The sequence below is a fragment of the Solanum dulcamara genome, chromosome 9, assembly GCF_947179165.1.
Source record: "Solanum dulcamara chromosome 9, daSolDulc1.2, whole genome shotgun sequence".
Taxonomy (NCBI): domain Eukaryota; kingdom Viridiplantae; phylum Streptophyta; class Magnoliopsida; order Solanales; family Solanaceae; genus Solanum; species Solanum dulcamara.
This window is the reverse complement of record NC_077245.1, coordinates 74,363,609-74,387,798: the sequence shown is the minus strand read 5'-3', so window position 1 is coordinate 74,387,798 and position 24,190 is coordinate 74,363,609. Positions and strand designations below refer to the sequence as shown.

Genomic DNA, 24,190 nt, shown 5'->3' with positions numbered 1-24,190 from the left:
CCCTTAGTCAAGGTTTTGTCCCATTGGGTTTTCCTGATAAGGTTTTTAATGAGGTAGCACTCAAGGCGTATTATCAGATATGTGTACTCTTTTTTCTTCATTAGGATTTTTCTCACTGGGTTTTTCCTAATAAGGTTTTAACGAGGCACATTTCTCGTGGACATCCAAGGGGGAGTATTATCAACCAAGTAATATCAACCAAGTAAAATGGTTGTCCACTTAAAATGGTGGATAGTCCATTTACTTTTTAAGTGGGTAAAATGCCCATTAATATTTTCCTCCACTTGTAAATATGGCTATAAATATAGCCTTAAACTTCAATGTAAAAACACACAAACACATAAAAGAAAGAATTACTATTACTCTCTCTATATTACTACTCTCTCTATTAATACTTTCTATATACATATTCTCTTGTTCTTCTTCCTTTATAAAATTGTCAAGTTAGTTAATTCATAACACCTACCAGTATAACCATTTTCATTATTTTGTCCTTGTAGGTTATATAGTTGTTGTTCATGTACAAAAAGTTGTATTTCTTTTGACACAAACGTTTTGATCCTTTAATTTTTTTATTTTATTTTTCCTCCTTCCTTTTTTATTTTCTTACAATAGTTGTCTATTTAGAAAAATTATCAATCTACGAATGTCATTTCGATTATTTTGGTGATATCAAAAGTCGTTATAATAAATATTTTATTTTGTTTCTATTTTATTTATTATTTTCGTAGAGAATCTTATAGCAACTATAAAATTATTTCATAATATATATATATATATATATATATATATATATATATATAAGTCACTAGTTTAGTTCGTGAAAACAATCATTAACGCTTGTATTAGGATAGACTGTCTATGTCTACAATTCTTTGTGTGGTTGTTTTTCGAACCCCTGCTTAAATGTGAGATGTATTATACACCGAACTATCTTTTTAGTTTCTTCGTTTACAATTTATACTACTTCTCAAATCTCATTATGCTATAACAACAATAAAATATCTACTGTAATCACGTTAAAGAGTCTGAACAAGATAAAGTATCCAACTATTTTATTTTCCTCCTTTCTAATTATTACTACTTCTCAAATCTCATTCTACTACAATAACAATAATATATTTAGAATTATCACACGAAAAAGATTTAAAGAAGGCATATCACCAAACTGTCCTTTTAATTTTCTTTCTTTTCAATTAGCATGACTTCTCAAATCTAATTCTGCTATAACAACAATAGCATATTTCGTACAATTCTACAGATAAAATTTAAAATATAATGTACGTAAATCTTATTCATGCCGTGGAGATAGATACATATATCTCATTCTCTTACAAAGACAAAAAAAGAGATTGTTGAAAAAAACCCAATAACAACAACAATAATACATCCAATGAAATTTATAAAATGAAATTTGAGAAGGATAGAGTGTACGCTTGTGAAGGTAAATAGACTGTTTCCGATATATCTCAATTCAAGTGCATCAATCCCAAATAAAAAGAAGAAAAAATAGTGGAGAAATCATAACTGTTAATAAGTAAAACATTATAAACAAAAACAAAATAGTATGATAATCGAAATACAATTAACAAAATATGATAAAAATTAGAAGAATCCGACTAGTCCTATAACATGCACTAAACCTTGATAAAGCAAAACAACATCTTATTCTACCACCCTGCTATTCTAATACTTGACCTTCATTGATTTTTATCTAAATTCATATTGTCAACAATATGAAACTGTGTTATATTCTATCGAATATTTGTTGGAAAAAAAATAAAATCAATAAATCTTTTTAGCAGAGAAACAGATCATTAGACCACAAAAGGGCAGAGTAGGCATAGGTATTTTGCCAGAAGATTTTCTTTCTGTGTGATTTGACCCAACCATTTTCTCTTTTCCCCCCCTTCTTTTTAATAGTATGTGGCGTGGGTCTTATACGTCATTTCACAGACTGTACATAGACTCCTAAATGTTTAACTTTTTTTTTTCTTATTCGATATTTGATATTCGTATTGATACATTAGCTATATTCGAATTCATATTCGAAAGTTTCATGTTAGATGTAAACATTTCTTAATAAAGATTACATCATATTCAAGGTCAAATTGGAGATATCTGATCAAAATTTATGAATACTGAATTCTAAAAATGATAATGTACAAGTTCTTTTATAGTGTATAATCAGATTGTTAAAGAGATTATTATAATTTATATTAAGTGTTAGAAGGATTTACACTTTTATTTATTTAGTTATGCATAAATTTTAAATCAGTTTTCAAGTTTTTTTATAGTGTATTATCAAAATGTCAAAGACTGACGATGATGTCACACATCGTATTGGGGCAGGGTGGATGAAATTGAGACTCGCTTTCGGTGTGCTATGTGACAAGAAGGTGTCATCACAACTTAAGGACAAGTTCTACAAAGTGGTGGTTAGACCGACTATGTTATATGAGGCGGAATGTTGGCCAATTAAGGTCTCTCACATTCAAAAGATGAAAGTTGCCGAGATGAGAATGTTGAGATGGATGTGTGGGCATACCAGGAGCGATAGGATTAGAAATGAGGCTATTCAGATAAGGTAGGAGTGACATCGGTGGAGGACAAAATGCGAGAAATACGACTGAGATGGTTTGAGCATGTAAAGAGGAGAGACACAGATGCCTCAGTGCGGAAGTGTGAGAGGTTGGCCATGGATAGTTTCAGAAGAGGTAGGGGTAAGCCGGAGAAATATTCGGGAGAGGTGATTAGACATGACATGTCGCAGTTACAACTTACCGAGGACATGACCTTAGATAGGAGGGTGTGGAGGGCTCATATTAGGATAGAAGGCTAGTACATAGTCTCGGTATTCTTCCGTATTAGTAGGTGCATTATCGCACTATAATTTCTTGTGCTCTGATTTATATTATCATCTATTACTTTTTGTACTTTAATTACTCTATTTTATCTGTGTCGCTTTCGTTATTTGCTTTTCCATATCGCTTTGAACTTCTTAGCCTTATCTGGCCTCTTCTTATGCTTCTATTGAGCCGAGGGTCTTTCGGAAACAGCCGTCCTACTTTGATAGGAGTAAGGTCTCGTACACTTTACCCTCCCAGACTCCACGTTGTGAGATTTCATTGGGGGTTATTGTTGTTGTATCAAATTGTCAAAGATATTATTGTAATTTATATTAAATGATAGAAAGATTGCACTTTTAATTGTTTAGTTATGCACAATATATCACCAGATTATTCAAGAGATTACTGTAATTTACATTAAGTTGTTAGAGAAATTATATTTTTTTATGAATTAAATATGTCAACATTATTTTTAAAATATAAATAATTATAATATTAACTATGTTAATTTTTGATACATAAATAATTGTCTTTTTCTTTTTGGTTTTTCACCTGATGTCCGGAGTCAGTGGAGTTCCGACTAAATTCAGATCACGCATTCCAGGGCCTATTCGGGGTGGCGCTCTTAACAGTTTTTTTTCATATCTAAAGCTTAAAATTGAGACCTCTATTTAAGGGTGAAGGAATTTTATCACTGTACCACAATTCATGTCAGTAATAATTGTCTTTTTAATTGGCAACTAAACATTAAAATTTAAAAAGGTATAACGATTGGCTTAAAAAAAAAAGAATGGTAAAAATAAATTCATTTACACAAAAAGTGACCATATATGAACAAAGATGTACTTTGAACTTTCCCCTTTTTTGCTTATAGTTTATTCAGACCAGAAAATTTCATCCAAACAGAGGTGATAATATAATATATTATATAATCAATTTAAAAGAAAAAGAAGTTCCATTATTTTACTTTAGCAGGTTACTGTATTTTTATATTCGTACTCTATAATATCCTTTACATTATAATATCACATATATATTTTTTTTGGATGTGTATTATTATTTGTTGTTGTACTTATTTTATATCATACTATTTTGTGTTTTTTAATTAGCATTTGATTATAAATTTAAAATTAAATTTTAATAATCTATGTCAAATATCTATTTGTTATATAATTTTATTAGATTCTTAAAATCTGATCAAATATTTTTAAGTTTTTACAAACTTGCTGGGTTTTGGATTTTTGGGATTTCTAATGATAATTTTAATTTTTTTCATGTAAAATGTATGTCCAAATACAATTTTAAAAACTCAAAATTTCAGTTTTTAATTTCTAAATTAATAGACATACGAGAGCTTATCATGTATCTGATATATTATTTTTTGATTTATTATTTATCGAAAATAATATTTTACATTTTAATTTTTTTAAACTTTATTTATGTGATTACACTAAGTATGTTATTGATTTTGTTAGAAAAAGGACTAATTTTTAGTCTCAACTTTAAATTTATGATCAAGTGAAAGTTTATAATTTCACGTCTAATACTTTTTAAAAAAGAATTAGGGACAAGAGAAGGAAAAAAGCAAAAGAAAATATTACAAGGTGAGAAATACTAATCAATTAATCTAATGAGATTTTTTAAATATATATTTTTTGAAAATAATTTTTTTTTGGGTATATTTTTATTAGACTTGACTTACGAGATTACCCTGGAAAGGACGGAAAAAAGAAAACATAAAAACACAGGGAGAGAAGCAAAGAAGAAGAGAGAGCAGCATAAAAACACTGGCATTTTCGATTTGCGAGCTCAAAAAGCTTTAACTCAAGCAAAATTCCCAACATCACTGTCTCTCTCACCCATTCTCTCTCCATTTTCTTTCTTTTTCCCCCTTTTTCCTCACCCACCACTCTCCATTTTTCATCATCTTACATAAACCATCACTTTTCTCTCTCTAAAAAAAAATTTAAAAATTCAATCTTATTTTGGTGTTCTTGAAAAAAAAAACATGTATTTTAGAGTTTGTTACAGTTTCAGATCTTAAGGGGGTGTTTGTACTAATGTTTTGAACTTTTTTTCTTCTTCTGGGGTTGAATAAAAACAGAAGAGAAAATCAAGAATCAGAGCAATTTTTTTTTGGGTCATTCTGTTTGTGAAGGGGTGATTCTTGTTTTTATGTATAGAGAGTAAAGGGTGTTTGTTTGTGTGATTTGTTGTCTTCTTTGAGAGAATCCATCCATCTCTTTTTCAGTGATATTTGGGAAAAAGAACTCCATTTTTGGCTTGTAACACGAAAATTCAGGTTGGGTTTCAAACGTGTCATTTCTTCCAGCTCAGAATCTTGAAATTCTAAAAAGATTGAGAGTTTTGAAGCAAAAACCAAAGGGCTGTTGGTAGAAAGTTAAAGTTTTTAATGATGATGGAGTTTGGAGCTTTGTGTGAATGGAAATCATGTAGTAAAGTATCAAACACGAGTAATTTACAGCTTCAGTGAAAAAAGAATTGATAAGAGGGTGTTTTTTTTTGTCTGTATTAGTTATCTTTTGTTGAGCAGTTTTGGCTGTACCTTAATTTGTAAGTTTAGCGTGAAGTGTATGTTTGAGCCTTCTGTAGAAACCAAAAGAGGGGGCACCTAGGAATCTTCTAGTTCAATCAAGATCGTCCATTTTAATCTTGTCTGAGATCCCTAGAAAAAAAAAAGGAACAAAAGAAAAAGAAAAAGCCATTGTTTCAGAGAATCTTAGTTCTCTGTATATATATATATATATATATATATATATATATATATAAAGCTGCTAAGGAAACAGTTTCAGGGAATATATTTACTTGAGAGTGTTGAAAATCTTGAATTTTTTTTGAGGGGTTTGAAATTTGAGGGAAAATGGCTATGGTGGCTCAGCAGCATAGGGAGAGTAGTAGTGGTAGTATTACTAAACATCTTGATAGTAGTGGAAAGTATGTTCGATATACAGCAGAGCAAGTTGAGGCTTTGGAGAGGGTTTATGCAGAGTGTCCTAAGCCTAGTTCGTTGCGTCGACAGCAATTGATCCGTGAATGCCCAATTCTGTCGAATATCGAGCCTAAGCAGATCAAAGTTTGGTTTCAGAACAGAAGGTACACAGTCATTGTTCAGTTTTGTCCAAATTTGGTTTATGTTTTCTTGTTAATTGCATACATTTATATGTCTATAGTGTAGTATTGATCTGCACTTTAGTTTGTTTAGTACTGCTTGAATTTTGTAGAAGTTAGATCAGTGATGATAAACTGGAATGTATCAATGTGGTTATCATTGCCTAGGCTTGTTGATTGGGTGGTAGGGTATAGGTTAATCTAAGGTGATTGAGAAATTGTGCTTAGAGTTTGGTATGGAGGGTAAACGTTGTATCGTTTCAGGTGTCGAGAGAAACAAAGGAAAGAGTCTTCTCGATTGCAGACTGTGAACAGAAAGTTGTCTGCTATGAATAAACTGTTGATGGAGGAGAATGACCGTTTGCAGAAACAAGTGTCACAGCTTGTATGTGAAAATGGCTATATGCGGCAACAATTGCAAAGTGTAAGTTCACTTAATTCTTTGTTTCTCTTGTGGCCAAAAGCTCTATGTGTTGATTACTAAATTCTGTATGGCATTGTTTTTGCATAGTACTATAGTATTACTTCTCGCCCATCTGTTTTTTTGATGTGTCTTGATCAAAGTTGTAACAATAAATGTTTAAAATGTTTGAAGATCACAGATATCACCAGTCATCTGTGGATCAAGAAGACTTAAGACTCTACTTGTGTTTTCTGCAGGCATCAGTGGCCACTACTGATGTAAGTTGCGAATCAGTGGTAACCACCCCTCAGCATTCCCTTAGAGATGCTAACAATCCTGCTGGGTAATATTTTCAAACAACTATTTCTCCCATTTCATTCTTGAACGTTTTTATACTGTATCTTTGGAGGAAGTAAATGGCATGTATCACAATTTAAGGTACTGATTGTTTTATCTCTAAGTCATGTTTATTCTCTATGCAGACTACTACCAATTGCAGAAGAAACCTTGGCAGAGTTCCTTTCTAAGGCTACAGGAACTGCTGTCGATTGGGTCCCGATGCCTGGGATGAAGGTTTAACTCTAGTTAATCATATTTACTTTTAAAAATTCAGTATTTCCATCTGTCTCATTGAACAGACAGCTAAAAGGCAATATTCTCATTCTATTGTCAGCCTGGTCCGGATTCAGTTGGGATTTTTGCCATCTCACACAGTTGCAGTGGAGTGGCAGCCCGAGCATGTGGTCTTGTTGGTTTAGAGCCAACAAAGGTAAACAATTGTGGAAAGTTAATTTAGAAATATAACTGCTGCTCCATTCCTAGTTTTGGTGCTTTGATAATTGTAGTCTGTAGATATTGTCAGTTTTTTTCTAACTAACTTTTTTCCTCAAATATTTACAGATTGCGGAGATCCTCAAAGATCGACCTTCTTGGTTCCGGGACTGCCGGAATGTTGAAGTTTTCACAATGTTTAATGCAGGAAATGGTGGTACAGTTGAGCTTTTGTATACACAGGTGAATACTCTCTTCAATCTTTATGTAGGCTTCTGATTGGATTAGCTACAGCATTGAGGGGATCAATGAAATCATTTCTTTCAGATATATGCTCCTACCACTCTGGCGCCTGCACGTGATTTTTGGACGCTGAGATACACAACCACCCTAGACAATGGTAGCCTTGTGGTAAGTAATCCTTCACATTAAATTGATCTTGTTTTGACGACCTGAACACTTTTATACTCTTCTCAACCCTGCAATCCTTGGATTGAACAAGAGTCTAGAATTGTAATATATTTGGGTCATATTTAACTAAATGCTGCATTTTAATCCCCATTTAGACCTTTGAGGATCTTGCTACTTCAGTAAGAATACTTGGTGCTCCACTATTTGTGATTCTTAATAGTGAATTCTATTAGCTGTGCCATTTCGTATATGTTGCTGATGGTCTTTCTATATGTGGCATCAATTTCCCCCCACCTCACAAAGGTTTGTGAAAGATCCCTATCTGGTACTGGCCCAAATGCTGCTGCTGCTGCTTCCCAGTTTGTAAGAGCTCAAATGCTTCCATCTGGATATCTGATCCGACCGTGTGACGGTGGAGGATCAATCATACATATTGTTGACCACCTGAATCTTGAGGTTAGATTTTGTATAGTACTGCTTACCTTTCTCATTAACCTGTTTCGCGTGGTAGCTGCAATTCACTGCATATATTTTTCAGGCATGGAGTGCTCCCGAGATTCTGCGTCCACTTTATGAATCGTCAAAAGTTGTGGCACAGAAGATGACTATTGCGGTGAGTTCAACCCTTGGTTATCATTTAATACTGCATTTGCAGCAACCTAGTAAGTCTTTACAACAAGATTTGAATTGCATGTTATCTGTACAAACAGTTAGTGAGTGCTCTTAATCAGAATTGATTTTAAGGTTTATAAATTTTTTCTTATTATGTTGGAAGTCTACATGTGAAACATGTCAATGATGAGAACCCTTATGCCGCTACACCCACCAAACTGTTCAATGCTTGCATTCCAGAAGTTGCTTTGTGAATGCTTGAGTCAATTATTTTTTCGATTTGAAATGCCTGTGCAATTATCACACTTTTTATAGCTTACTGCCACAGTAGAAGAAGCACTAATTTCATGCTTTAATTTGTTTACTGTGAAGGCACTGCGATATGCAAGGCAATTAGCCCAAGAGACTAGCGGCGAGGTAGTATATGGTCTAGGAAGGCAACCTGCTGTTCTTCGAACATTTAGCCAGAGATTGTGCAGGTGATGCTTATTTCTGATTTTTGTTGTGTGCTTTGAAATATGGAAAAATTTTATGTTCTCTTTAGATGCCAATTCCAAAGAACATATACAAGCACCTTATTTGGCTATTTCTGTATTGCAGAGGGTTCAATGATGCCATCAATGGATTCAGCGACGATGGCTGGTCAATGTTAAGTTCGGATGGTGCTGAAGATGTTATAGTTGCTGTCAATTCAAGGAAGAACCTCACCACCACCCCCATTCCTCTTTCCCCGCTTGGAGGCATCCTTTGTGCCAAAGCATCAATGCTACTCCAGGTGAATAGTCGACCTTTCTTGATCTGACTAGAAATTTTCATTTTACAACTACCTTTCCCTTGTTAATACACAGCCAAAAGTTCGCAAGTTCATATTTGCATCATCTTTTGTGATACCTGTTAGAGTTACTGGTCTATATCTGCAATAGATAGAGTTAATTCAAAAGCCACAAGCTTTCTGTAGCTCTCTTGTTTCATGGAGATCCAGCTCATTACTTTAGGAAAGATTCTGGATTCCTCCAATGTTAAAGCACAGTAACTTTCCTCATTATTTTTGCTTGACACGTGATGTATGAACTCGTAACTGGATTAAAGAGAATATTTGAACTCTTTTTGTTTTCTGGCAGAATGTTCCTCCTGCAGTACTGGTTCGGTTTCTGAGGGAGCACCGTTCAGAGTGGGCGGACTTCAATGTCGATGCCTTTGTAGCTTCTGCATTGAAATCTTTTCCGTACACATATCCTGGGATGAGGCCTACCAGATTTACCGGAAGCCAGATAATAATGCCACTTGGCCACACAATTGAACATGAAGAAGTAAGCCGTTTGCACTACTTAGTTCTTACCCATGTGTTCTGGGGAATGCTTCATCATACTTGGGCAAGAGTTTGACATGCTAAAGTTAACAAATGTCTAAGTTCCTCTGCGCTTCCCCACTACCAGTGTTTCTTACAATTAAAGATCTACACTAACAATTACTGGGCTTGTTGCTAATATTGCTAACATTATACTTGAGTCTTCCTCTCACTTATGTTTCTGTTTTACAGATGCTTGAAGTTATTAGACTCGAAGGGCATTCTATTGGTCAGGAAGATGCTTTTATGCCAAGAGATATTCACCTTTTACAGGTACTTTAGCCTATACTTTGATGTTTCCGCTTGTTATACTTCTCAAACATTCTTGACGGATAATGCTAACATAACAGTCATTTCCAGATGTGTAGTGGTACTGATGAGAATGCAGTTGGAGCCTGTTCTGAACTAGTTTTTGCTCCTATTGATGAGATGTTTCCAGATGATGCACCTTTGCTTCCCTCCGGGTTTCGCATTATTCCTCTCGAATCAAAATCAGTTTAGTAAATTATTTCATCCACAACTCCATTGATCTTGCAGCATAGACTGAATTGAACATTGACATTATAGCTTGACTTGTGATTTTATAATTCAGAACGATGCCCAGGATACATTTAACACTAATCGAACGTTGGATCTAGCATCAAGTCTTGAAGTGGGCCCAGCAACGAATCCGGCTACTGGGGATGCGGCCTCTTGTTACAGTGCACGATCTGTGCTGACAATCGCTTTCCAATTTCCATTTGAGGACAATCTTCAGGACAACGTGGCTACCATGGCCCGGCTGTATGTTCGCAGTGTGGTTTCGTCTGTCCAACGAGTTGCCATGGCAATATCTCCTACAGGAGTGAATCCAACACTCGGGGCCAAGCTTTCTCCAGGCTCACCAGAAGCTGTAACATTGTCGCATTGGATCTGTCAGAGCTATAGGTAAGATCCCTGCAACTGTAATCTTGTGAGCCTTGTTGATTTCTTGACCAGGCTTACACTTGTTCCGTTCTGTTGAGCTTAATGTGGGGCGAGAGGATTTTAGAAGTTCTTGAGTTGTCTGTTTGTCAACATTCCATTTCCTTCTTTTGCATTTAATCTCCAGTTATCACATGGGGACGGAATTACTTCGGGCTGATTCTAGTGGTGATGAATCGGTGCTGAAGAATCTCTGGCAACACCAGGATGCTATTTTGTGCTGCTCATTGAAGGTATGAATTTTTCTTGCCACTGTATTTATGAACTCATGTAGATAACATATTTCGTTCGTGATTAAGAAATATTGTATGTTATGTTGCTATGAAACATGAACATATACATATTTTTTAGAACTTATCCTTTTAATACATGCAACAAATGTAACCTAGTATATCCCGCAATCTATTAGCTTTCCTCAAAAATTGATGTCATGATCCTTGTTTATTCTGAAGGCTGAAGTTCAACTTACATAATATTTGCAGTCGCCTTTATGGTGAAAATGTCCTCATTAGTGTTCCAGATATCCTTTTGACATCCCTTCATGGAAATGCATTGCTAAAAATTCAGAGGGACTAATATTCTAGTCGCGTTCTAGTCTTTTGTCTTGTTACAAGAATATGTCAGTAAGTTGATGATGTTCTCTCTGTTGTTGCAGTCACTACCAGTTTTCATTTTTGCTAATAAGGCCGGGCTTGACATGTTGGAGACAACATTAGTTGCATTACAGGACATTTCTCTTGATAAGATATTTGATGAATCCGGAAGGAAAGTGTTGTTCTCAGAATTTCCCAAGATCATGGAACAGGTAATAGCTACTCTATAGTCTGTAGACTATTGTGATGCTGCACGCCATAAACATAGTTTTCTTCCAGAAAAGTGGAATAATAATACTGCAAAAACTCATTTTGTCGAGTATAATATTTTGATCCACTTCTATTATTGAGAATGTGAGAGCCAAAAAACCAAAGTCTAGTTGGTTTTGGTCTTGACTGCTGTTTATCCTCTGTTGCTTCTTTATCTCAGGGTTTTGCGTGTTTGCCGGGTGGTATCTGCATGTCAGCAATGGGACGACATATTTCATATGAACAAGCTATTGCATGGAAAGTCTTTGCGTCGTCTGAAGAAAATGCTGTCCACTGCTTGGCCTTTTCGTTTATTAACTGGTCATTCGTGTAACGCTGTCATTTTTTTCTTTTTTTCGACCTCACGGAACACTGATAGCCAGGAACACAGTTGAGTCCGAAGAACTTGGGACGAACGAAATTTTGTAATATGTAAAATTCCCGGTTTCTTCTGCATTAATTTAAGTAGTCTGAAAGTTGTATTTCGTTTCTCGAATTCTTGATACTCCTGTGTAAATCTTACTAGTGCAGCTGTTTTTTGAGTGGAAGTTGCTTGTTTCTGAAATGTTTTTACCACTGAATACTAGTCCAGAAAGCTTTTTTATTATATAACAAGAGAACTAGCAGTTGCTACCTTCTAGTTATATTCTGTGTGACAAGCTTTATCAAGAAAGCATACAGTAAGTTTTGAACCCTGAGACTTTTCGTTTAAGAGATTTCCTGCTCAGCCAACTCAGTCACCTTATGGGTTCAGTAGATTCAGAAAGCTCAAAGTGTGACATAATGCTTTGAGCTGCAATAGCTACCATAATTTCTTCTGATAACACATCAGATTGATCCTATACGACTAAACAAAGACACCAGATAATACCTGCTTGTGAACATTACATATAGTTTGTCACAATTAATATAGCACATTTTCTTGGTCAGTCCTAGAGAAAGAATAACACCTAGCTATACCAAATCAATTTGAAAATATTCAAGATCATTCACTATCTCGGAGCCTAATTAAATAGTATAACGTAAATTAAGATGGAGGAAGTATTTTAATAAAAGGTACAAATGAAATAATGACAACAGAAATAGGGTCTGCATGTGCTAGGAAGAACTGGCATTTTCAGTATTTCATACAATTTATGCTACATGATGCCAAGACTTCCTGCTAGAAATTTTTGTGCAATCCTTCATATCTAGCAACAGAGTATAGCAAAGCTCAATTTCCCATATTAACTTGCTTTATGCAATCTGTATTTACACACTGCAGCAGCAATTGTATGTTTTTTGGGGACATTGATCATCTAGACAAAATTTTACAACATCAGAACAAAAGGCAGTACTTTCACAAGATATTTTGGCATCGTTTGTAATTTCCTTGATAGCCCTTCTTCACCGGGATGCAAGTGACCAAAAGTTTAAGAGAAATGAAGGCAAAGCACAGAACCAGCTAAGAAAAGCCATGGCAGTAGCAGTCTCAAACTCTAAGCAGTGATTTTGAGAGCAAACACCAAGGTCATTGCCAATCAGTACAGTAATGCCAGCAGAAGCACAGGCTGCAGCAAACATGAGGGTAGAAGTGACCTGCAAGAAAGACATTCATGAAGGAGATAAATGGCAAGGAGTCATCAACCTGAACATAAGCTCCACGATGAGCTTATAATGTTATATGCACAAAGCTGAATGCGGTGAATGCTTATTTAAAAAAGAAATTGACGTTGGAAAGTGAAAATTGGAGAGAGGTTTGGGCAGTGGCGGAGCCACGATTTTACCAAGAAAATATAAATAAGTAAATACATGGGCCTTATAGGAGGAAGAGAAACTTCGGATTCTTAGCTAACTTGAGAATTTCCTTTTGATTTCATCCACATTGTCCATGGAAGACGTTTGTTCCTCCAATGGAGATTCAACCTCTAAATTTTTTCAACATCTATTATGTATAGATAAAAACTAAATTTGACCTTGGATATATTGTGCAATTTTTCGATGATAGGGGGGTTTCGGGTGAAATTCCTTGCCCACCTCAATCACCGCACATGGGTGGGAATGTGTTGTTTAGAATTAACTCTAATGCCACTCGTTATGAGATATTTAAAAGACAATTAACTTTATTAACTTTGGTACATAATAATTTTCACATCAAACCAGACTAGTTAACAACCCATGTATAAAAAGAACTTTCACGGCTGACCTTACAGATCTTAAAATATGAAAGATGGATCAGAAATTTCCAATAATACATTAAGAATTTGCAAAATTTTCAAAGAAAATTAACAGAATGATGAAACTTCCCACCAAATAGGTAACAAAACTAAGAGGGTGTTTGGATTGGCTTTTCTAAAATATCTTATAAGCCATAAGTTGGTCATGTCCAACTTTTAGCTTATTTTTGTACTTTTTTGGTCTAAAAGCACCACAAAAAATAGAAAAGGACTTAAAATTTTTTCCTTTTTTAAGCTAAAAGTTGAAGACTAAGACCGGTAATTCTGCATCCACTTTCCAGCCAATTGTCCGATCTCAGATGCTTTGTCGGAGATCCCTTTGTAATGTTGTGTTGTGTGGCTGGTCTATATGTGCTTCCCATGTAAGAAAATGTTTCTAGTGCTGGAATGAAGGAGTAGTACATGAGGGTGGCGACTCACAAGGGGAGTGTAGACCAGAGCAAGAGGGAGCCAAGCCAGCTACCTTCTGCGTCGGAATGGAAGAAAAGTAATGAAACCTGCGATGGCTACTGAAGAACCCCCTTTTACTTTCTCAATAATAAAGCCTTTGATCTTTGTATTCGTTCGCCCAATCTTGTTCAGTTCCATAGATGATTAATCATCTGCTTCTCACGTTCCGTGAATAGCCGGGACATTGAGGAATATCCAGAAAGGCATTTCTCGTCAAAGCCAATCCAAACACCCTCTGAGAAGGCTCAGAAAGTGTTCTCAGCTTTTGGAATCAAAGAAGTTAACCAAGCAGAAGGGCTCATCACATTCTTTTTTTATTTTTGGAAGGTCAAGTATTAAATCTGCTTTATGTTCTTCAATATCAGTATGGTTTTGCTGAGGGGGTTTGGGTGAACACCCTGGCAACCCCTAGATCTTCCCTGCGTACGCAGACCTTACCCCTACCATTGTGGGGATTTCACAACTTTTTGCAATTAAACGTATCAATTTGGTAAATTTTACTGGGTTTTAATTCATTCAATTCACTACATTGCATTGATTTTGTTACATTGGGGACCTTAAATGGCAACATTGAAATAAACATACAGAGAGGGCGGGCAGTGAAGACACCATAAAGTCATGTTCACTACGGACAAGAGAGTATGGGTATGTTCATTGGATGGGATTACTCCATGAGCAATATTACATTTCTTTTTGATAGGTCCTGAGCAATATAAATATTGGCAGTTATTATACAAAGAATTGCATTTTATCTGACACGAGCTGCCCCACTCTTGAGCTAGTCAAGTTTCACGACTTTTTTTCAACATACCACACCCTAAGAGTTGTAAACCAAAAGTAGAACATGGAGGACTTATAATTAAGCTTCTTACTTCAAAGATTACTAGGTTGACAATTAAGGCAGCATATCTCTGCAACCTAGTAATCTCTTCTGTTACAACAACAATTGTGCTCCAATCCTACTCTTATGGTTGAATATACGAATCCTCAGTATACAAAATCCATGTCACTCCATTTAAACCTTCCTTAATCCAATATTTAGAAAAACAGCAAAAAATTGGATTCTCTAGCACTAGAAATTACATGTTCTACTGGCATGTAAATCTATACAAGACTAAAAGACATCTAGAGAACATTAGACTTAAGGTAAATGTACTAACATAACTAAAACTTAATTGTTTGTTGGTGTCGCCTATATGAATCTTTTTCTTTCATTGTGCCCTATTTATCAGTAAGTCCCCATGAATTTCGACTTCCAAAATTAAAGGAAACTAATCGAATGTATTGAAAGAAGACTGTAGAGTAGTTAAGAAAAGGAACATTCTGCATAAACAGGAAGTTGGTGCATACATCTAGTAGTAACACACAAGAAATGGTCATATATTTTTCAAATCACAACATATCTGCACTAAACTTTTTCATACCAATAGCAAGGCGAAAATTTGAACTTTTTGATATTTTACTCATCACACGATATAAAATCACAGCAGTAATGTATTGGAACCAATTCTTATAGCTAGCTTTTCTCTGTCATATCAAGTCCTTGCATGTCTGATTGTATCAATTGTGCAAAAGCTATCAACTTTCTATGAAGATCCATTTTTTGCATCTCGTGAAGAAATCAGAATGTTTAACAAGTTGACATGCATCTTTTTATCGTACAAGAATACTACTTTAATAATCCCTTCATTTATTCATTAGCACGGTTACTATTATGTGATCAAGTTTTTGATGAATCTGTGGCAACTTACCCCATCACCAACAGCAAATAAGCACACAACCCGAGAATTCTGCAAGCACCGTCCAACAAGAAGAGCATAAACGTCAAGAATTCCTAGAGACAAGCTCCATAAGCTCTGCAAGCCAGCAGCAGCGACAAGGTAACTGGAAAACCAGATAAATGAAAAAAATCACGATAAAGCAACACAACTTCCAGTAAGCATGTACTTGATCAAAGGGCCAAAAGATATAGCACTTACGAAAATATACGCCAAATATGAGATACCACTCAAAAGAAAAGAGTTCTTAGATTTCCTTCACTCGTGTTTACAGAAGAGATCCAAATTTCTAACATGATATGATGAATTATTGGCAGCATTTGAAGCCCAATTAATTGACTTCAAGTCAATGGAAATACCACATGATTAACTAGCGTATTTAGGCAATACTAGATCTATGTTAACAACATAACTGGACAAAGTCCGGTTCAAACAACCATCCAGTGAGATAATGTGACAGAAGAAATTTATGAAACGACTAAGGTCCCCCCCGATTCCACACCCCCAACCCCCACACACAAACACACCATATACAAAATCTTAACTTGATTCCTTCAAAATTTACAAATAGGACAACCATTAACACACTTTGCCTGCAAATTACCTTTTCCTTTTCGGAGGATAATAATATCATATTTACACAGCACCAACTAGTACAAATTAACAGCCTCTGGCGCACACTAGTGAGGATGTTACCAATACATAAGATGGTTGTCACTGTACTACAACAAGATTTGAACCTGAGGCTCTAACCACTAGATTCATACTTTCTATATAAGTTATAGGCTGTATAGGTTGAAACTTTTAGCATCTCCAGTGGACAATGACACATCCTCCATCAGAAGGCCACAACCCCACTCTCAGCGAATGTTTTTTCTATAAGGTATTTAGGAAAAATGGACCCTTAGGTTTACCTACTTTACCTGTTAAAGATAATGAGAATGCATTAGAAACAAAGCATGATCTTTCCAAGACATGCAAGGCGAGATCCCAGACTCCCAATGGGAAAGACTTCAACATAAAAGTCAATTTCTGTTCTTCCTGGTTGGAGTTGCTCACTCCCATTTGGAGTTTGGACAGTTAGTTGGAAAGTACCTAGTTCAGTGACGCCTATTGCCTTTGTCTTATTCAAGTTGGAGTAAGTGGGCTTAGTTTGATGCGGAATAAGCCATTTCCCCCCTCTATCCATGGAAATGTGTTGAAGGAATAGACACATTTAAAGTTACAGGACTTGAAGGAATAGAATGCCCTGTGTCTCTCAGTGTTGTCAACACTGGGTGTTTCTGAGCAGTGAGGCTTACACCCATTCGCATTAAGTTCACCCAGAGTTCCTTACCCTTATGCACGTTTTATTGAATAAGTCATCTACCTATCAAGATTAAGGAATCAACTGAGCATCTCAGCGGCAAGATTGAATACCCGGTTAGAAATAAGTTATCCAAGCAGGCTCACTAATGTGGGGAAGATATCGTTTTACATCTGATAAACTGGAAACGGCAAATCTAATGGCATATAGAACATGACCTGAGTGACCTTTTCTTCTACAAAGAAATTCAAGCTCTTCCAGGAACAATTGTTCCACATAATACAACACGAAGTCACATATTATATGATCATCTAAAAATCAGCCCATTTTCAATTCATTCGAGTGATTTCTCATTTGGACACTAAACTAATAGTTATCATCTCCGAAAGTCACATTTCCTCTTGATTCCAGTTTTCTTCAACAAAGAAAATGACTTTTGGAGATAATAACTATTAGATGAGTGATCATCTAAGAAATTAACTCCAATTCATATAATTGACAAATTGAAGTGAAGCATCCAAAGCTCAGCTCCAAAATCTTAGTACAACCTGAACAAAGTATTACCACAGAAATATTGTCTCACATCTCTTCCGTATGAACCCAAATAATACTGCTACCATTTGCAATTACGCCTTAACTTAAACATCTAACTCACATATGATTATCTAAACACGATCGGAACTGAAATTATGTAGATTTAGTTTCCGTGCTTTCAGAACAAAAATATTACCAGAAAGCTGTGACGGAAGGAAAATCACCAGTAGTAGCCATAACGCAAAGCGAGACAACAGCAAATACAAACTGAGCGAAACGTAAGAAGGATCCACCAATCGTCCCAGGCATTCCTTGAACATCCTTCATCCTTACTCTCGGCACGTTAGCTGCTTCTGTTTGCAACGGTGGCGCGTCAACAGGATGAACTGACCCGTTGCTCACACTCATTTCTGTTTTATCTCTTTGTAAATTTTTGTCCTCTTCTTCTTCAGCTACCAACCAGTAACCACCGGATAACAACAAGTTCAATCAATTCATCAATAAATCATTCCAAAATTGCTTAATCAATTATGCGATCTATAACTTCAGTTAGACAGATCTAGAATTGGAAAATTCTCCGGCCGGCGGAACCCTAGGTCCGGCAGAGATTGATCGGAGCAGGAGATAGTAGGAGTGAGGGATTTATGTATGTCGCCTGAAAATTGAAAAAGTGATGAACAATTGGTCAGAAGTTGTTGGGAATCGGAATTGTCTGAAGTAGACAATATTCTTCTCCGCCATACTTTTCATACAGCAACTTTTTTTCCTTTTTGTACCATCACCTTTACTTTTACTTGTCACATAAACAAAAGTATTTAATTACTTCATATACGTCAATACTTTATTTGAATGATTGTATTATAACGGGTAATAACCATCCAAATAAGGTTTAATCAAACACTAAAGACGATATTAACAATTTCTCTAACAAAAAATGGGTATGGAATACAAATGATTAAGAGTTCTTGCTTTAAAAAAATGTACATACTAATTAAGAGTGAATAGTGCTTGATTAAAGTATTAACCCCGAATCTAATTTTTTTAAAGATTCTGACTTTCATACTTTGATGAGTCTTCGAGATTTTTTCGATAACCTATATTGAAGGAATATCTATTTAATCCAATTGAATGTAGTTTTTCATCTATTAATACAAAATATTGAAATTGTGATTAATAATTTATTCATTTACTTTAACTTATTCACTATTTCAAAAATATATATGTTTTACTTTTATTTGTCACTTTTAGTATATGACGAAAGACAATTATTTTTTCTTAAGTAGTGCGTAAAACCATAATGGACAACTAAAAGTGAGCAAAAGACACATTATTTTGCCTATAGTTTCGAACATCAAAATTTAAAATTTTAAAATATTAAGTTAATTCTTATTCAATTTAGCCTCGAATATTAATTAAATTGACTCGTAAATTAAACGTGACGAATAAAAATGAATGGTGAGAATTTTTTTAAAAAAATTAATTCTTTTATTAAAAAGAGTCAAAATTATCCTTTAAAATATTTTCGTCTATTTATTGGATCAGATTTATTCCTTCTTTCACTTATTAAATTAAAAATATTATTAATATGTTAAAAATGATTCAACAATATTTTATCTGTTGGGTGAACTGTACCCATAATATTATTCAAGCTTAAAACTGTTTCACCATTAACAACACAATTATATGATATTTAATTACATTAATGTTATTACGTTTAACTCAATGAATTTTAAACACTAAGGAGGCATTTGGTGCATAAGATATGATGGGGTATTTTGGAATTACACTTGAGATTACATTCATATTTTATTTTATTAAAAACATAAATTTATACTATAAATCAAATGAAATAATATAAAATTTAATCTCAAACATAATTTTCAGTGGGATATTAAAATGGTTTTATTTCTATTTGCTTATAATTAAAGAATTGCCAGACTCCAATCATTCCACATTGTTAAAATTAAAAGATAAAAAGAACTTGACAGTTGTCTTCTTGCTTTTGGTTTACTCTGCCAATGCCTTCTCAATAGTAATTCTTCCCTTAAATTATACATTTCTAATCACCTTTTTAACATCACTAATTAACCTAGTTATCACTTTTTCCCCCACCAAATATTGACTAGTTATGCAATCAAACACTTTTAACACGTAATTAATAGAAATCATGAATGGTTAAATTGTGAACATATTGTTATTAACTTTTATATTTAAACCTGTTTCACTGATGCTACGACTATTTAATCTTTTTTAAAAGTAATTTTAGACAAATTTTATTGATGGAACACTAAAATACACTTAACAACTTTTAATGGGAAAGATCATTTCACCACTTCAACAAGTTCTTTCCTAATTGCTTAGAATAAAATTGAATGTTATCACAAACGCAAGTGAAAATATGAAAATGCACATGAAAATATGATTCTCCCGACTTCAGTTAATTTGACTTGCCAAATTCAGCTCTATCGAAATTTGAGTGGATTATTAGTCCAAATTAATTCATGAGAAAATCTGTCATAATATTTTTAGAAGATCTTTTTTTGTTGTTTGATATATTATTGTATATAACAAATTTTAAAGTGATAGAAAATAAATTGCAATCACAAATAAAATATGAAGAAACATCATTTCATTGATAAACATTGTGGATATAAATCTGTATATCCATTGATTCTTTTTCTCATGAGATTTTATCGTGATTCGAGGGTCGTTAGTGGCGTATTTCTCGAATTAGGATGATCTTAACTTGAACTCCATGAAAGAATTTTATGGATCTTCTGAAGTATTTGATTTTCAAGAAGAGTCTGAAATATTTCATGAATTTGTGAAATTTTTGAAAAGCATTTTCAAGAGAATATAACACCCTTTCTATAGGCATGAATTAGAGTCTAGGGTAAAGTAGCCTTCAAGAACCCTAACTGCAGTTGAACTCGACTTGTAGACATGTATGAAATTTTAATGTCTACAAATGTACTTTATTTCAAGGCTTGTCGGAGTGTAGACACGATGAAACTCAAAAACAAGACTTGATGTATGCATTCAAATAAAGGTTCCATCTTTGCATTTTCATAGCTTCAGATTTGCAGATCTGATTTGTGAGAGAAGAGATGAATGGCAGATTTAGTCCTACTGGTCGTGACAATTTGTTTGCAACAAATTTTAAATAAATAAAAAATAAATCAAGCATAAATAAAATCTGAAGAAACAAGTATATTATTGTTAGAAGTTAAGTAGTATGAGCTAGGGGCATTTTAGTCTTTGACAAGAATCTGTTAAAACTAATTAACTAACTGATTAGTTAGTTAATTAGGTGAGTTGGTTGTAACTGATTGGTTGTTAACATACACTCATTAGCAATGTGTATTAAAACGTGTATACTGGTGAAGGAAATAAGACAATTCAATGTGAGAAGATTTTTCTTCTCTCTTCTTCTTCTTTCTTCTGTATCTCCTCTATTCCTTGCTTTCACAAGCAGTTTCTAAACAAGTTCAAGCTCAGTATGAATCTGTTCATGGTATCAGAGCGTGTATCACAATGATTTACTGTGATAGGTATTACATTTTTTAGTCAAAGAATCTAGTTAGATTCATAGATTCATCAAAATTTTGAGGTCGATTTACAGGCCTAAGCTCGGATCGTCCCTATAACAACAGAAATCAGAAAAAAAAATTGAAACATGGCAGGTGAAGAAACCCTAAGTCAACGGGTTCAGCTAAATTCGAGTAACAACTCCGTGCAAGGGCAAGGTATTGACAACAACCATCCCTTTTTCTTAAGTCCTACAGATGTAAGTGGAATTAGCATTATTTCATTTCAATTTCATGGTGTGGAGAACTACACCTTATGAAATCGATCGATCAAACTAGTTCTAGTAGGAAGAAACAAGTTAGGCCTGGTTGATGGTACATGCAGAAATGAGATGTATAGTGAGGAACTGTGGAGTTAATGAAAAAGGGTAAATACTATCATTTTATCATGGCTGATGAATTCAGTGTCAAAAAGTCTGCTCAGTGAAATTGCATTTGCTTCAAGTGCAATGGATGTGTGGACTGATCTACAAGAGAAGTTTAATAGAGTGGATGGTTCAAGGACCTATAGTCTACACAAAGAAATTGCAACTATGCAGTAGGAGACAACTTCAGTTTCTGCATATTATACAAAGATAAAAGCTCTGTGGGATGAATTTGAGGTAATAGTGCATGCACCTGGTTGTAACTGTGAGAAATTCAAAGATTTTGTTGCTCACATGAATAGACAAAGGCTATACCAATTTTTAATGGAGCTAAATAATTCGTATCATCAGGCTAGGAGCCAGATACTCATAATAGATCCACTACCAACTGTTAATCAGGACTATGCTATGGTAGTAGAAGATGAAAGTCAAAAATCTGTTGTTACAGGCATTCATAATTTGGGCCTAAATTCTTCCATCTTAGAATCAGTGGCAATGTACTTTAAAGGTGGGAATAGCTCAGGTGCAAATCATAAGTTCAAGAAAAATACACTGCTAGTCTGTGACTTTTGTAAATGTAAAGGTCACACTAAAGAATACTGTTACAAAGTTGTTGGATATTCACTAGACTTTAGGTCAAAGAGAAAAATACAAAGTGCAAACACTGCATATAATGATATTGTCAATTTCAGTCAACCTCAGCATCCTGCTCATGCTCATTTCTCTTATGGATTGAACACCAATGTACATGATAAGTCAGTATGGAGAAGAAACATCACAGCACAGCATAATATAGATACAATCCCAGTTGAAGCCAGCACACCTGCTACCACTACTAGTCAAGCTGAAAAGGATGTCAAACAATTACTTCAAGACTGCACATTCACAAAAGAACAGTATGATCAAATCCTTAAAATGATGAGTCAACAGTCACAATCAAGAGTTACTGCATCTGATGGCAATAAGGCAAATGTTACAGGTAAAGTATTGTTTTCACTAAAAATAGTGATGTCTGGATTATAGATACACGTGCAACAAACCATATGATATCGAATTTGGATATGCTGAAAAAAGAGTCTGTATTAAAGCTAGATATTCCTAAGAAAGTATCCTTACCAAATGGAGGTATCACACAAGTAACACACATTGGTTTATGTAGTCTGTCAACTAGAAGTTTTATTACTAATGTGTTTCATATACCAGAGTTCAAATATAATTTGATATCTGTCAGCAAAATAACAAAGGAATTAGGATGCTCAGGCTTCTTCTTCCCTGACTATTGTGTTTTCTAGGAGCTTTACACTAGAAAGGTGAAAGAAGTTGATAAAGAAGAAGGGGGACCTATATCTGCTGTGGAGGCAATTATCTCAAAGCAATACTAAGGAGTCTGCTCTTATTGTTGATGTAGTTCATCCCAAAGTCAAGGATTCAACTACAGACATGGAGTTATGGCATCAAAGGCTTGGACATGTCTCTTCAACAGTACTTTCTAAAATGTTTACTATGACTAAACACACTATGTGTCAAGTTTCTCAGTGTCTAGTTCGTCCAATAGCAAAGCAAACCAGATCTATTTTTCTTTCTAGTAGTAGCAAAAGTAGTAACTACTTTGAATTGTTACATTTGACCTTTTGAGACCTTATAATACAGCTAACTTTGATGGCAACAAATATTTTCTTATAATAGTTGGTGATTTTTTAATGATGACCTGGTTATTCTTGCTTAAACAGAAATCAGATATTTTCGTATCACTTCCAATATTTCTGAAGTATGTTCAAAATCAGTTTGGAAAGGCAGTCAAGGTTATAAGATATGATAATGGTACAGAATTTGTTAACTCAGTTTGTGACAATCTGTTTAAAGAACTAGGTGTCATACATCAAAAATCCTGCCCTTACACTCCTCAATAAAATGGTGTTGCTGAAAGAAAACATAGACATTTACTTGAAGTCACAAGAGCACTAAGATTTCAAGGTAAAATTTCTATTAAGTTCTAGGGTCACTATGTACTAGTTACAACTTATCTTATTAACAGACTTTCTAGTAGTGTGCTTGAGTTTAAATCTCCTTCTATATGGTGTAAAATTAGTATTGTCCCACTTGAGGACAATTGGCTACTTGTCTTTTGCAAAAATTCTTACTGAACATGGTAAACTCATGCCCAGATCAAGATCTGCTGTCCACATGGGCTACTCGAAAGTGCATAAAGGGTACATATTATTTGATTTGCTCAACAGATCATTCTTTGTTAGTAGGGATGTTCTCTTTAGGAAGGATGATACCATTTTCCCTGAGGTGCCTCCTGTTTCAGTGGTTCCACAGATTACTAGAAAGTCTACAAGATCTAAACAATCCCCTATCTGGCTAAAGGACTTTGATTCCTTCAATGCACTCAAAGATGTCCCTTATCCTCTATCTAACTATGTCACTTATTCTTATCTATCCCCCTCTTATCAATGTTACATTGCAGCTACATCCACTGTGACATAACCTATCAACTATGCTGAAGCAATTAAAAATCCTAAATGGGTTAAGGCTATGCAGGCAGAGATCCAGGCCTTGGAGAGCAATCATACCTGGGAGATTACACCACTACCTAAAGGCAAGAAGGCTATTAGGTGCAGGT

General features: G+C 34.6%; 2 protein-coding genes across 2 annotated transcripts; one reads left to right on the top strand and one right to left on the bottom strand.

Annotated features, from left to right (window-relative positions):
* The first annotated feature begins 4,576 nt into the window (after positions 1 to 4,576).
* Positions 4,577 to 11,893, top strand: LOC129902248 (homeobox-leucine zipper protein REVOLUTA). Its single transcript, XM_055977394.1, has 18 exons — positions 4,577 to 5,963; positions 6,243 to 6,402; positions 6,639 to 6,724; positions 6,864 to 6,954; positions 7,055 to 7,150; positions 7,282 to 7,395; positions 7,480 to 7,563; positions 7,867 to 8,019; positions 8,102 to 8,176; positions 8,548 to 8,654; positions 8,776 to 8,950; positions 9,297 to 9,485; positions 9,716 to 9,796; positions 9,884 to 10,018; positions 10,116 to 10,450; positions 10,614 to 10,719; positions 11,142 to 11,291; positions 11,510 to 11,893. Exons 1-18 carry the CDS (start codon positions 5,731 to 5,733, stop codon positions 11,660 to 11,662), a joined length of 2,523 nt encoding a protein of 840 aa, XP_055833369.1. The 5' UTR covers positions 4,577 to 5,730; the 3' UTR covers positions 11,663 to 11,893.
* A 639-nt stretch (positions 11,894 to 12,532) lies between these two features.
* LOC129903159 (CASP-like protein 5A2) lies at positions 12,533 to 18,421 on the bottom strand. The gene is made up of 3 exons (XM_055978661.1): positions 17,809 to 18,421; positions 15,746 to 15,878; positions 12,533 to 12,906 (listed from the first exon to the last, which is right to left on the bottom strand). The coding sequence occupies exons 1-3, from the start codon at positions 18,018 to 18,020 to the stop codon at positions 12,715 to 12,717; spliced, it is 537 nt and encodes a 178-aa protein (XP_055834636.1). The 5' UTR covers positions 18,021 to 18,421; the 3' UTR covers positions 12,533 to 12,714.
* Between the last annotated feature and the right edge of the window lie 5,769 nt (positions 18,422 to 24,190).

What these genes read in the sequence shown, in the direction of transcription:
- LOC129902248 (XM_055977394.1), top strand. Translation starts at nt 5,731, where the DNA reads ATGGCTATGGTGGCTCAGCAGCATAGGGAGAGTAGTAGTGGTAGTATT. An exon ending in TCCCGATGCCTGGGATGAAG is followed by an intron (nt 6,955 to 7,054) that starts GTTTAACTCTAG and finishes TTCTATTGTCAG; the next exon opens with CCTGGTCCGGATTCAGTTGG. An exon ending in TTGACCACCTGAATCTTGAG is followed by an intron (nt 8,020 to 8,101) that starts GTTAGATTTTGT and finishes TATATTTTTCAG; the next exon opens with GCATGGAGTGCTCCCGAGAT.
- LOC129903159 (XM_055978661.1), bottom strand. Translation starts at nt 18,020, where the DNA reads ATGAGTGTGAGCAACGGGTCAGTTCATCCTGTTGACGCGCCACCGTTG. An exon ending in CCTTCCGTCACAGCTTTCTG is followed by an intron (nt 15,879 to 17,808) that starts GTAATATTTTTG and finishes CTGGTTTTCCAG; the next exon opens with TTACCTTGTCGCTGCTGCTG. An exon ending in TATTTGCTGTTGGTGATGGG is followed by an intron (nt 12,907 to 15,745) that starts GTAAGTTGCCAC and finishes TCTTTCTTGCAG; the next exon opens with GTCACTTCTACCCTCATGTT.